The sequence below is a fragment of the Hemicordylus capensis genome, chromosome 10, assembly GCF_027244095.1.
Source record: "Hemicordylus capensis ecotype Gifberg chromosome 10, rHemCap1.1.pri, whole genome shotgun sequence".
NCBI lineage: Eukaryota > Metazoa > Chordata > Lepidosauria > Squamata > Cordylidae > Hemicordylus > Hemicordylus capensis.
This window is the reverse complement of record NC_069666.1, coordinates 11,473,011-11,487,480: the sequence shown is the minus strand read 5'-3', so window position 1 is coordinate 11,487,480 and position 14,470 is coordinate 11,473,011. Positions and strand designations below refer to the sequence as shown.

At 45.5% G+C, this 14,470-nt stretch overlaps 1 protein-coding gene across 4 annotated transcripts in view; it reads right to left on the bottom strand.

Moving 5' to 3' along the window:
• The window catches only part of USP8 (ubiquitin specific peptidase 8), a 29,548-nt gene that overhangs the window by 2,754 nt on the left and 12,324 nt on the right, over positions 1–14,470 (bottom strand). For 3 of the 4 annotated variants that reach the window (XM_053273146.1, XM_053273144.1, XM_053273145.1), the window contains 11 exons: positions 13,799–13,943; positions 12,350–12,512; positions 11,472–11,616; positions 10,374–10,594; positions 8,923–9,489; positions 7,326–7,415; positions 6,856–6,936; positions 5,922–6,187; positions 4,968–5,180; positions 4,250–4,460; positions 750–986 (listed from right to left, as the gene is read on the bottom strand). In XM_053273146.1, coding sequence (XP_053129121.1) covers positions 750–986; positions 4,250–4,460; positions 4,968–5,180; positions 5,922–6,187; positions 6,856–6,936; positions 7,326–7,415; positions 8,923–9,489; positions 10,374–10,594; positions 11,472–11,616; positions 12,350–12,512; positions 13,799–13,943 — 2,339 coding nt within the window. The remainder of the gene's footprint in view (positions 1–749; positions 987–4,249; positions 4,461–4,967; positions 5,181–5,921; positions 6,188–6,855; positions 6,937–7,325; positions 7,416–8,922; positions 9,490–10,373; positions 10,595–11,471; positions 11,617–12,349; positions 12,513–13,798; positions 13,944–14,470) is intronic. The other variant, XM_053273147.1, reaches the window with a different exon arrangement.

Here is a 14,470-nt window from a genome sequence, read left to right as displayed (position 1 = left end):
AGAGAGAGCAGGGCTTCGTGGTTTTGTCCCTTCCCAGGTGTAGAAGGAGTGAGGGGGGAGAGAGAGAGAGAATACACACACACACACACACACAAACACACAGAGCATTTCTGCAGGTTGCTGGATTTAGTTTTTCTTCATGAAGACCTTTTTTTGTTAAGCACAGACTGTACACAGCCCTGAAGGTAGTAGCTGTAATTGTGCCTCACTTCCTATGAATTAGGTAGGAGTGCAGGATTTAGTTAACTGAACATTAAGGATAGTAAAACAAGAAAGTAAAACAGCAAGAGTCTGTTCAGACGTTATTTCCCCAGGGGTGGAGGAGATCAGAAGTGGGCCTCGTGCTCTCTTCCCTGCTCTTTCCTGTCACAGGAGGATAATTCACGGGCAATATGAAGGATTTAATCTAAGGTGAGGAGAGATACCACCTTCCCCAACTGTACAATCTCCGGGTTGAGTCCTTCACTCCCTTCGTATAGCTGGAGGAACAGAATGCAAAGCCAGTTCCTAGTCTCTTCCCAGAGGGAATTCTGGATTTTAACAAGTATAACTTAGTGGGGAAGTTAATATATATGAAGATTTAAATGCAGTATTCGACAGTAGATTAGACCCTTCTGGAGAGAGAATAGCATCTGATTAGGCCCCAAGTATCTCCTTTGAATAACACAGAAATTGGGGAGAATGGAAAAAAAAATCAGGAAAATTAAAAACTCTTCGCTACTGCCTTAGAAGTCATTCGTGCAACTAACCTGTAGGGTGCATTTACCGGTGGATGCAAGAGGCAAGGACAGATACATGAAAGCCTCAAAGGTCCGAGACCTTTTGTGACACGTCAGACACTGCACCGTGGATTTGAACTGGCCTTGGAAGAGGGCCACGATAATCGACTCATTGAGCTGCTTGTGCTTGTGCCAGGCCAAATCGGCGGCTCGGAGGTCGTCCAGCTGGTCATTTTTTTCTTCCTTGTAACGCTTCCTGTTGTCAGCCTGGAAAGGGGAGAATGACACTTCTTTAAATGATCCCTTTGCTGAGTGAAAGCAGACCCAGCACACAAGAATGGAAACATGTGCGGCTATGGAGAGGGAGTCAAGGCAGGTGAGGATGTCCCATGAGCCTTAGGGGGTGGGGCTGCTCTGAGAAGAGCACCTGCTGGCTTGCATGCAGAAAGCCTCAAGTGCCCTCCCAGGCAGCATCTCCAGGTAGGGCTGAGAGAGACTCCTGCCTGCCACCTGGGAGAAGCCGCTGCCAGTCTGTGTAGACAATACTGAGCTAGACAGACCAGTGGTCTGACTCAGTAGAAGGCAGCTTCCTATGTTCCTCTGTAAAGTGGCCCCCTGTCTAATGGTTTAGAGGATCTGTGTGAAGCTTCAGGCCAAGTTCTGCCTGGTACTATGCAGAGAGAACTATACTGTGCAGTGCTGTACTTTACCCAGAGCTGAGGGGCTCCTTTAAGGGAAACGGATCTTTCTTGAGCCCTGCCCCATCTTGGAAGGTCTGCACAGAGTGCTGGGAAGCGTAGCCCTTCCCCACAGAGCTCTTAGGAGGGAGCTCAGCCTCTCTGAAAGGTCCCTGCCAGCACTGAGAAAAGTGCAGCATTGTGCAGAGCTCAGCACAGCGGGAAAGAGCTCTCCCATGGAAGGGTTTTTGCTAAAGTGGCTTCCACTTGGAAAAGAGTGGAGATCAGCGCTCTAACCCTTGCCAGAAGTTTCCACAGTGGACGCTGAACTCGGAAACAGACCAAGCTCGCCCTGCCCACGGCACGGATGTGCTTCCAGGTGTGCTCACATCCAGCACTTGCCGCTGCAGACAAGCGCTACATCCGTGCATTGGTACCGCGGGGTGGCTAGCGGGTACCCTCCTGTCCTCCCTCTCCCCATGTTCAGGGGCAGAGAGTTTCATGCATGCATGAGGGCTCGTGTCCATGGCTCTGTGGCAATACCCTTTTGCTCCTAAGCAGCAATTTGAAATCTCGTAAAAAAATTCCGAGCAGGATCACAAGGGCATAATGAGGTACTGAGCAGCAGGGCTAGGAAAAAGGAGACGGACAAGGCGGCCATTTAGAGCCCTGGTGCAGGAGCTTCTCGAAATGGAAGTCTGGCAAACCACGAACGCCCACTTCCTTGCGGTTCACCCAGAGAGGGTTCAATACCCGGGAACTCAGGCAAATGTATGGCCCCTTAACTTGCTAAAAGCAACACCAGGCATTTAGGAACGAGGACTGTGTACAAGACACTATTTTTATAATTCTCTGCCTTTTCCTTAGCATTTTAACTGAAGTTTGGCATCAGTGGCTTGCTAGATACAGCACAGAACACTGAAATTCTGGGAAGTGACACAGACATCATCATGATTTCAGAGGTCATATATATGGGTGATATATATATTTTGTTCATTTCCAACAAAAATAAAGTGGGGTGGAAGGTAAGGAACTCAATCTACATTTTTGACTTCCCGCATTACTCACAGCACTTAGTACACATGTCCTGCTTGTGAGTACTCAAAGTGTTTCATATCCATGCTATCTCATAATGCTTACAACTTCCCTATAATGTAGGTCAGCCTGATCAACCCCCGAACTTCGGATGGGGGCCCCAAGGCAGAGGAAGCGCAGTTTGCTTCAGGATGACCTGAAGCAATTCATGACAGAGGTTGAACAGAGGAGGTTCCAGCCCATAGCTCAGTCATGTCATGCTCAGACAGCAGTTTTGTATCAGCATCATTATGTCAAAATCAAATTTTGTTCTTTGGAAAAGAAAATAATCCCTTTAATTTAAGAGTACAGTAGGCTCAAATATGTCCAGGGGGCAACATTCTCCTCTAGCCTATCTGCCTAGGAAGGTCTACTGTACAAATCTAGGGACACAGGAAGCTGCCATATACTGAGTCAGACTATTGGCCTATCTAGCTCAGTATTGTCTCAGTATTGACTGGCAGCGGCTTCTCCAAGGCTGCAGGCAGGAATCTCTCTCAGCCCGATCTTGGAGATGCTGCCAGGGAGGGAATTGGGAACCTAGATGCTCTTCCCAGAGCAGTTCCATCCCCTGAGGGGAATATCATGCAGTGCTCACACTTCTAGTCTCCCATTCAAATGCAACCAAGGCAGACCATGCTTAGCTAAGGGGACAAGTCATGCTTGCTACCACAAGACTGGCTCTCCTCTCCTTTAAACTCCAATTTTTAAAAAGGATAGGCTAGGCAAGGACAGAATGATATAAAAATCATTTTACACTACGAGCTCAGTAAATGAGAAAAGCTAATCCACAGCTTCAAAGGAACCAATTCAGGAGATGCTCCTGATGGCCTGGATCCCCCGCTTTTATGATTACTGTTTGTGTATTTGAAGAGGCAAACCCTAAATGCTTATTCGCAGGCACAATCAATAAATGGACACACAATTCCTATGCCCTATAAAAATGTTTGAATGCTTAGGCATCTTCCATCACACATAATCCAGCAAATGTTGTGGTCGTATTAAGACTTCAAGTTTCAACTTATATTTTAAAAGTAGTTCAAAGAACAGAAAAACGGCTGGTTCAGACTGAAGGATCAATATCTAGCTGTGCCCTGGGATCCCTGGAAAGTTCATACATGTGGTATCCTCCATTCACAGATTCAAAGCTATACCACCTCTGCATAGGGAGATTTTTAGTCATCGGTGGCTAGTAGTTATTGATATACCAGCTCTTCAAGAATGTGTCTAATCTAGGCCAGTAGCTATCATGAGTCCCATGGCAAAGAATTCCACTTAATTATGCACTGTGAACCTATTGCAAAATCTAGGGACATCATAGGAAGCTGCCATATACTGAGTCAGACCATTGGTCCATCTAGCTCAGTACTGTCTACACTGACTGGCAGCGGCTCTCCAAGGTTGTTGGCAGAAGAGTCTTTCCAAGCCCATGGCTCCATCCCCCAAGGGGAGTATCTTACAGTACACAGTGCTCACTTATTGTCACCCATCCAAATATAAACCAACATGAAGCCTGCTTAGCAAAGGGGGCAAATCATGCTCACTCCCACAAGAGTGTTCTCCATCCCTTGCTGAAAACCCAGACATAAATTCATTGCATCTCACTGCTAACACATTCTAGATGATGAAAACGTCTTATAACCCAAGTGGAAAATTGTGTAAGATGCTTACGAAAGAGAGGAGAGGGAAGACAGTGTGTGAAACATCACACCCCTCTGTTGTAACACAGCACTTCCAATGAAATGTATCCATATTTCCCAAGAACAAAAAAAACCTTACTTTATTCAAGTCTTCATGGAGTCCATCCATTAGAAACAGAAGCAATTCTTGAGAGTCTTGCTGACTGTACCCTGCAAATTGGTCGTTGATCTTCCCAATGGTAATTTTAAAGTCTTTGGGACTGATGTATCTGTATTGCCCAGTCCACAGGGCCTTCATGATTATGCCAAACTCTTCTGCCACTTCGCCTTTGTGACCCAAGAGATTTGACCTACAGTTAACACAAGAATTTAATGGTTAACCATTTAAAGAAAGAAAATCTGAAACGAAAGGTTTTAGCAACAGAATGCTACAAGTTGTATGTTTGTTCTTCAAATATGCATGCATGGATGAAGCTTTTAAAAAAGATTCCACATTAATAATAAAATATGAGTGAAAGTTGGCACATTCACAGACCAGGTCAACTTAGGTCCTTAGATTTTGCTGGACTACAACAGCCATGGCCCCCCACCCCTTCAACCATTGTGGCTGGGGATGATGGGAGTTGTAGTCCAGCAACATCTGAGGACCCAAAGTCTGACAACACCTGAATTCTATTATTCACCAACACTTGCTTTATGTCCTGCTGAGAATGTAATTTTCTCTACAGGCACTTGTGGCAAAGAGACCTTTATGTTAAAAATATTACTCTCTTTCTGAAGATGCAGTGGAATTTCTAAATAGTTGTGACAAGTTTTGCACTCAGAAGCAAAGCGATACACACATAAAATCCAGTTACCTGTTTATATCCTCTTGATAGAAGTTCCTATTGAAGTAATCAGCTAGATGTGGTGTGTTACACAGACACTGTAACACGGAATTCATGTAGCAAGTGTTTCCTAAATTACGGAGGCCAGTAAGAGCTGGTCCCATTCCTCCAAACACAGGGTTGAGATTGCGAATCTGAGATGCAGAAAGCCTCGAAATTTCAGCTTTAGTGTAGCTTAATGGTCTGAAAAGAAAGACAGAATCCTTAAAAAGTGGAGTGGTGTTCCCTGACGCAAAAAAAGCCTAGTTTATTCCAATTGGGATGTGCTGTCCCTTTGAGTTTAGAGCATGTCTCCCGGGAATCACTGGGGAGAAGAAAAGTGAACTCACAGAGGACAATAGTTATTGTCCAGTGTCTAAAGTTAAGGGGTACTGACTAAATAATAATAATAATAGAGCAAAAAGTGTGCCTTATCTATGGGTGTGATCCAGCCAAAGCTAGCATTAGCTTTGCTAGATTTATTCTCCCGCTGAAGACTTGAAAGTACTTAAATTTGGCAGGATCATGCTCAGTGTCACTCGGGTGACAGGCAGAAAGGACACTTTGTGGTCCCTTGCACTTCCCAGAAAATACAAGTATACTTGTACTGGCAAATTGGAGAACTAGATAAGAATGCAATGTGCACTTGATGGGGGTAAGTGGAAGCCCCCATACTACCACAGCAATGTGCACAGCAATGTTTTGTAGAAGCACGAAAACAACTGGAACTAAACACTGAATCCTTTGGAACCCTTCAAGAGGAATTCCACTTACCCCCATCAAGTGCCTAGCAGTATATGCTATTGAAACACAGTATGTCTGTGTTTCAATAACACAGGAACAGCAGGGGACCAGGAACAGCACAGCCTCTATTTCCATGTGCTGAACTACCTGCCAAAATATTTATAGCCGTGCGCCCTGCAACACAGTTTGTCAGAGACTTACTTATTCTCACGGTTCACCGCAGGAGTGATGGTGATTTTCTTCTTCTCTTCCTCTTGAATGGCCTGAGTTATGTCTGGTGAGGAGTACGAGCGCTTCAGTTTGGAGTGTTCCCTGTCCCGTTGGTCAACGGGGGCCTGAGGTTTCGCTTTATGGGTTGGTGGCGTGGAAGGCGGAGTGGCTGAGTGCGTCATTTCGGGTGGATACAATTGGACTGTATTGGTTGGCGAGTGGTAGTAGCGGAAGGTCCCAGTGACCGGATCAAGAAACTTTCAAGTGGCACAAAGAAGACATGAGGACGGCTTTAAAAGGCTGTTCATCATTGCCATCAGATTCATATTTTTCCAGAATAATCCAGACAGGGAGGGTCTGTTTTTGGCAACACCAGACAGGGAGGGTCTGTTTTTGGCAACGCAATGCATATCTGCATTGTGCATTTCTCTCCCCAGTTTGAATGCTGGCTCTTTCTTTAGTTTCCTCTCACTGGCTGATATCCAGACCAAGTTACTCAACAGTACTACTCAGGAGTAATCTAGTCTGGAGGTCAGCCAGCACTCCCAATTCTATGAAACCAATCTGACCCAGGCTGGTGTTTTCCAATAAGAGACAAGAACCATGTGAGGAGCTCTCAACAAAGTGCTTCATGACGCTGATCTGACATCAGTATACCTCCCACCCCCCGCCCCCAAAAATAAAACAATAAAACCATGATTGTAGGATTTGTGCATTTCTCATCCAAGATCCTATCAAAGATTCAACTTTTGGGGTAGTTTGCTATGCACCACGGCTGCTATACGTTCCACAACACCTCGCTTAAAACGCAAAGAGTAATAAGGGAAGATAAAATGCATTTGTGCACGCAGCCGTGAGCACTAACTCCTGCATGTGTAAACACAGGAGATTTCTAATATTCCGGATTGTGGGAAGCTCTCCTTACCTTGGCCCAACCAGCAGGCAGTCCTGGGACTATCCTCCCCATCTCCTCACTCCGGGCTCTTGTTAACGGCTCCCGCTGGGACTAAAAGACACAGTTCAAGAATAAGACCACACAGACGCAAGGAGCATTAGCAGAGCCCCACTGAAGCTAATGGGTCTATTTGTACATGTCTGCTGCTCCATCACTTTACAAATGACCATTTCTAGTTCTCCACCTCACACATAAACAACATGTCATCACACACAGGCAACGATGGAACTATCATGGAATGACAGAGAAAAGCTTTCAATGAATTTGTTTTCTTTCTTTCGCTAGCAAACAGACTGGCATTTTATGAAAGGTAACACAAATGTTTACTGAGTCCTCTTAAAGAGGATGGAGCTAAATGACAACAAATACAAAATGAGGTGATGTTATGACATCTGCTCTAGATTAGATCAGCTTGGCACAAAACCCCAGAGTGCATTTACGTTATTTTTTTCAGATTCTTGTTCAGGATCCTCTCTAACGGCTCCTGGTTTTTGAGATTGTCTTTCTGGTTCTCCTGTAAACCAGGTCTGCTGTAAAAGATTTTCAAAGAGAAACCTTCAATTTTCATGAATAAATTTAGCAAGCTGGAGAGTTTCATATTGCTAAAATGCAATTTTTTTTTAAAAGGACACACACAATCACATTTTAAAAAAATCAGCGAGAGCCTTAAATCATCTCAAATATCTACATGTTATTGCGACAGTAGCCAAATAATATTTTAAAGCGTGTTTTCAGCTGTCTCTGATAAAGAGCTATTGCACTCAAAGACCACTAGGCAGAAGAGAATACTCAAGTTCTCTTGTAAATAAGTTTTATCATTTTCTTCAGACGTTTGTGGGGGAGGTACATCCTCTTTTGTCCGCCACCCCAAAAACTACTTTTAGGTTGGTGCAGCTTCTACTTTTTCACTGGGGGCAAAGCCCACTCACACTTTACAAAGGACTCCGGTGGAGGGAGGCAGGTCCAAACCTCTCAGGGTTGCCCCACTTCCTTCCCTCTCTCCACTGTAAAAGGGGGTACAAGTACCTGTGGGCTCCCCAGAGGCATCTGGTGGGCCACTGTTGGATACAGGATGCTGGACTAAATAGGTCTTGGGCCTGATCCAGCAGGGCTGCTCTTAAGGGTCTCACCACACCTCATAATATGGCTCAGGCTGAAACCCAGGGCAGTGTACGTAGGAACATTGGAAGCGGCCATATACTGAGTCAGACCATTGGTCTATCTAGCCCAGTATTGTCTTCACAGACTGGCAGCGGCTTCTCCAAGGTTGCAGGCAGGAATCTCTCTCGGCCCTATCTTGGAGATGCTGCCAGGGAGGGAACTTGGAACCGTCTGCTCTTCCCAGAGCGGCTCCATCCCCTGAGGGGAATCTCTTACAGTGCTCACACTTTGTCTCCCATTTGCATGCAACCAGGGCGGACCCTGCTTAGCTAAGGGGACAAGTCAGCAGTGTGCCTCATGGTAAGGAACACTGACCACAAGTATGGTTCCCTGACCAACTGTTTCTTAGGTCAGCGCAAAGCTTCAGCTGAAGCCAAATACGCCACACAGCTCCCCTGGGACCAGGCAGAGGCAAGCAGACAGAGTGCACACGGCTGTGCTTCCCCCAGCACTGGTGGGGCTCCTTTAAGGGAAACCCCCTCAAGCCCCAGCGCCATCTTGGAAGGTTTGCATTGAAAACTGGGAAATATAGTCCTTCCCTCATCGAGCTCTATGGGAAAAGCTCTGGGAAAGACTACACTTCCCAGCAGTGTGTGCGCGCACAGCTTTTAAGGCGGTGCTGGGACTTGACAGAGCGGATTTTTGTAAAGGCACCCACCCCCACCCCAGAGGTCAGCACAATGGGAAATGGCTCTCACACTGAAAACCGTTGGGGTTTTTTTTTTGCGCCACAGCGGCCCCCACTTGAAAAATAGTGAAGATCACTGGTGTACGGTCCTTTTCCAGCCTTGCTCCTCTTCAGCAGCGAGCCTGAATAAAATGTGTTTGGCAAGAGAACATGTTCTGCCCGCCTTTTGTGTCGGCTGAACTGCTCACCTTGCTCGAGATGGCATCCCCCTTCACAGTCGTACGAGATTCCTCCACAAACTTGCGCCTTTGTGCTTCTGGTGTCCGGATAACTTTTTCTCTCTCACTGGCAGCAATTTTGTCCACGTATGGTTTTTTCACGTCGGGGCTTTCAGTCTCATTTTGACTTGGTTTTCTAACCTCTATCAACTCCTTTGGTGCCTTCTCTGGCTCTTGCTTCTCATCTGGCCCCCTGCTAGCCCGTTCTTCCCTCTCTTCCACTTTCTGGAGGTTCTCCCTGCTTTCTCTTCCTTCCTCTTCCTCTCTGGCTTTCTGTTCTTGCTCTTGCTTCTCCCGCCTGAGCTTCTCCTGTTCTTTTTCTTGTTTGTCTTCTTCAAGCGGAGAAGCCTTTTCTGCAGGCACGTGGCTTTTCTCCTCTGTCAGAGTGGGCTTTGCGTCCAGTGGTGGCTTGGTGGAACGATCCGGGACCACTCTTCCATTGGAAAGAAGCGACTTGCCAACAATCGCTGGGCTTTCAGCTTTGGGCCTATTCTCATCATCTGGCAGTTTTGCGGGAGGCTTTTTTGTACGATCAATCTGGAGCAATGGAAGAATAAAGAGCTGGAACTATTTCACTAGAATTATATGCTACGTTCTCTCTCAAGAGTCACACAGTGTTGAGATTCTCTACTTGTGCGTCTTACTCAGGCTGAAACGTTTTTGGACAAATAAAAGCATGTTATGGCCCTGGAAAAAACCCCTCGTTTGGACAGAATGTACACACTTATGGCCTGTTCAGATGTTGTCCCGGGGGAAGATTAGGTTTAGGTGCTCCATTCCCTGCTCCTGTTTATCTGAACATGGGATTTCTTCTGACACGGGAAGATTAAATGCTGTCTCTCAGGATCTGGAGAAAATGTTGGGATCATTCATGTCTCCCTTTGGTGAATGGAGAAGGGTTCAGTGTACAAATAGGAGGTCTGCTCCTAATCTCTCTTCAAAAAGAATCTGGGGTGGGGTGATGGGAAGAATGTCTGAAGCGGCCTTTCAGTGGGTTTTCCTATTTCTCTGAAGACCAGCCTTCTTCCATCAAACCACATGAGAAGGCACATTTTTAAGGGCCTTCCAAGTTTCAAAATGGGCTTGGAATGTGGCCCAGGTAGACTGCTGTCTTAATGAAAAGGAGTCCCAAGTTTTGAATGCAAATCTATTATTTTGGTCTATACAGGACATGGGCTTTTCCTTCTGCCCCACAGGCAGGCTTTGGGCCTCCCTTTCCCTTAAGAAGAAGTTTGGAAATGTTCTATTTGTAACAGCACTGTTCACCCGTTTACTGCAGTACAGTACAGATCTTCTCTCTTCAAGTTTTACAAAAAGCATGCTTGGTCCAATCTGCAGCAACGATTTAAGGTATGCAAAATGACAGAGCTGTTTCCCTGCAGTCTAAGATTATCATTATTGCCTGCCAAAAAACTGCTCACCTGAGGAATAATCTTCACTGAAGATGCTGGCTGGATCGTGGCAGGTAAGTTGTCAGGTTTAGCAGCAGGAGCAACTGGTCCACTGGGGGCTGGAGGTCTGAGCTCTACTCTCTCTTCCTGATTACCTGAACTATCTTCAGTAACTTCTACCACAGGTTTTACATAGACTACTGGTATTGCAGGTGGAACAGGCTCTTCCAAAGACGGGTAAGTAAAGTCCACTGAAAAAAATACAGATAGAAAATGCTTTAAAAAAACCAAAAAACTTTAAAAAGACTTAAGATGTATTTACACAAAGTGAGCTACTAACTGATGTAAAATTGGAGTAGCCTGTCACAACTGTTAACATTTAAATGTATAGAACCTGTAAATATATATATGTGTGTGTGTACGTACACACATACACAAAAATACAAATTCCAGTGTTAGGGAGACAGGCTGCTACAGCCACTGGTTCACATTTACATTAAATTGCTCATACGGAAAATAAAGTTCTTTGTCTCATTAATTTCAATGGGAATATTCAGCGCTAATTTTCTGAGGCCTGTCAGTCAGGCTGAGGGGAGGAGTATACGGAGATTCAACACATAGCGAACCAATCAGGAGCAGAGGAGGAGAGGCTACACCCTCTTCCCTCCTCTTCTGCAGTGGACACATTGACTTTAGCTGTCCTCAGACAGAGAACAAATAGCCCAACTGCAGTGTGGGGAACCCAAGTGCTCCAAATATCGCCTGGGAGCCCTTCCAGTAGCCCGGGGGACTAGTCTCCCCTCTGTTGGGAACCCCTGTGCTATAGAACAAACAGATTGTTTGATCTCTTTCTACTTATTACAGTATTCACATTCTCCTCCTCCAAAGGCTCAGGGCAGATTTGGAAACTTAAGAACGGCTAGAAAAGGGGTAAAACATTGTTAGTTGGGCAATGGTCACCCCCCCTCCCCCCCCCCACACTTGACTTCCCCACAAGCAATTGCCTGAAAGTGATCTACACCAAAGAGGACTGGACAAAGACTCCCACAAACAGCTGCAAAACTGTGCATAGAGTTGCTGTGTTAGGAAAGCTCCCCTCTCTCTGCCCCCAAGGACTTGTATACTCACAAGAGACAGAAACAGCTTCATTCTTGCTGTGCTGGGGTGGAGTTACTTTAGCATTTGTTGTATACTGCGGATAGCAGAGAAGCCAGTTCTCATAACCGCCTTCTAAGACCAAGGGCTCATTCTTTAGTACCGCTTTACTTTCCCACTGGAAGTTTAAAAAAAAAAAGTATTTTACAAGAATTCCCAAATCACAGTTCACAATGATCAACCAAGTCACATGGGTAAACAAAACCTTGCCTGTTAATGAGGGAGACGCAATGCTTTTCCTAAGCTAACTTTTCACAACAAGTACATGCATAACGGAGCACATATGGAAACAGTGGAGAGCACAGAAAATGATATGTGTTTATTATGAAGCACTTCGACAAATGAAGCACTTCGACAAGGGGCTTCGACAAATTCATGGAGGACAGCAGGTCTATCAATGGCGACTAGTCTGGTGGCTATAGGCCACTTCTAGCTAAAGAGGCAAGATGCCTCTAAATACCAGTTGCAGGGGAGCCAGAGAGAGGGCATGCCCTCACCTCTTGCCTGTGGGCTCCGCAGAGGCATCTGGTGGGCCACTGTGAGAAACAGGAAGCTGGACTAGATAGGCCTTCCTTATGCCTGATCCAGCAGCACTGCTATTACATTCTTATGATTTCACACCTTGGTTTAGGCTGATCAATAACTATGGTTTAGGCATTCAAAGGTAACAAACCATGGTTAAGCACTCTGTCTGCATAGGTCACTCTCTCATATGGAGATTTAGATAGGCATAATGAATTGCTTAAAAGCCTATTATTATTTTAAAGCTTTGGCTTGCTGGTAGGTTTATCAAAACACCGTCCTCTGAACATCATTAGGGCCTTACTCAAAGTCAACCTGGACTCGCTCACCTTGAAAAGTGCATCTTTGAGGCTTCTCAGGGGTGTTCCCAACAGCAGATCTTTTGCAGAACTAAACCAGTCAAGCAGGACCACATAACTGACCTGCCCCCTCTCCTTCCATGGCTCTTTGGAAATATCCGGGAGTTTAGCTTCAATCCAGCTCGCGGTGACTCTGTTGTTGAAGGAAGCAGGTAGTAGGAATTAAAAATGGGAACATTTTCGGCTCAAAGGGGCAACTGGGCAACTTGCCACTTACCCGAGGAAGGAGAGTGGCAAGCAACTGACCTCCACCCCAGTCAGCTGTGGCCACCATCCAATAGAATGATGAGCAATGAAACCTCTAGGCCTGACCACACCCCTCGATTACACTGTGGCAACATGGAGATGCTGGTCCCGGGCCCGAGTTTGCTTTCAACGCTGAGTGACTTCTCGTATGGAAAAGCGCATGGCCCAGAGTGCCCGGATGATATATTCTGGCGCACACTGAGGACAGCTGTCAGTTCCTTGCTCATCCCAAGGGCTCAACTGAAAGAGTCTGGGTCAATGCAAAGGGACCCACTGGCACAGAACTGGAAGGTGGGTGGGAGGTTGACAGGCAATGGCTTGGTGCATACATCCTCACTGACGGCTTTATGCCCATCACCACACTGTATTACAGAGGGTATATTTACATAGGGGCATGAAGTTGCCTTACACAGAGTCAGACCATCAGTCAATCTTGCTCAGTATTGTCTACACTGACTGGCAGCGGCTCTCCAAAGTTTCCGGCAGGTGCCTCTCCCAGCTCTACCTGGAGATGCTGCCAGCGAGTGAACCTGGGACCTTCTGTATGTAAAGGAGATGCTCTAGCATTGAACTACAGCCCCATCCTCTAAGGGGAATATCTTACAGCAGACAGAGCTCATATATTGTCACCCATCCAAAGGCAAAGCAAGGTGGACCTTGCTTAGCAAAGGGGACAATTCATGCTCACTACCGCAAGACCAGCTCTCTTCCCCTTGTGTACTCCTCAGGGTTCAAGCCCCCGAAATCAAGCCCCCGAAATGGGTTGCTTACCTGTAACTGATGATCTTGTACTGATCCGTTGCATTCATAATAGTGGCTAATGAATTCTGCCCGAATGGTTCTGCGCAGGTGCAAAACGCACTATTATGGATGCAACGCATCACGATCCAGATCTTGAACTTTGCCTCAGAACCCCTATGAGTTATTGCCCAGGGGTTTGCCGAGTCCTGTTTAAAAATCCATTTATACCAGCAAACATTACTACATCCCATGGCCAAAGGTTCCACAGGCCAATTAAGCACGCTCACAACAATCTTTTAAGAATAGTCTGCATGCTTTAGCCCTTTTATTGCAGCTGTGTCAACAGGTGTTCCCCATTTCCCCCATTCTACTCCTGACAAATAGTAAACACTGAACAGCCAGAAGACTCTACCAGAAGCATTTATTCCATACCCAGGACTAATCGCTTCTTGTGGAACACTGACAGAGTTTATAATGCAGGACTCTTGATAATCTTGCAAGCTTCGGGCATCCATTATCATCAGCTTGATGCTTTCGTCCATCATCATCGTAAATAATTTCTCTGCTGTGATTGCTCCTTGAAGAAGAGAGGCAATTTACAAACAGCGATATATAAAGTGGAACACAAATGTTCATTCTTAGTCATCTTTTGAAAATGACTAGAACAAAGTATAGAAATTTTCATAGACAATGGATTTTCCACTTCATTGAACAAGGATTATGCAATTTTTGATTTTTAAAAAATTATTTAAACCAGTATCAAAACAATGTATTCCTCATATGTTACTATAAAATGTAACTAAACACAGCAGCATGAACTTCAGTTAGAAGGAATCATACTTTTGGGGTTATTTTAAAATATGATAGTCTAGTAGCTTGTCTCTTTCTTCAGGTGATGATCGATCAGTGTCTCAGTTCAGTAACAGTTTCCGCCAAGTGCACTGACCAATATCTTTCCAGATGTGGACAGTGTGACTTGTTCGAAAATGTTCTTCCTATTAATGTAAGAGATGAAACTGAATCGGGTCTTTAAAAAGGCATCAGGTTTCATTTGCCCAAGTCTGAGCTTGACAGAATCACTGACTGCAAACAGAAAACAAATAA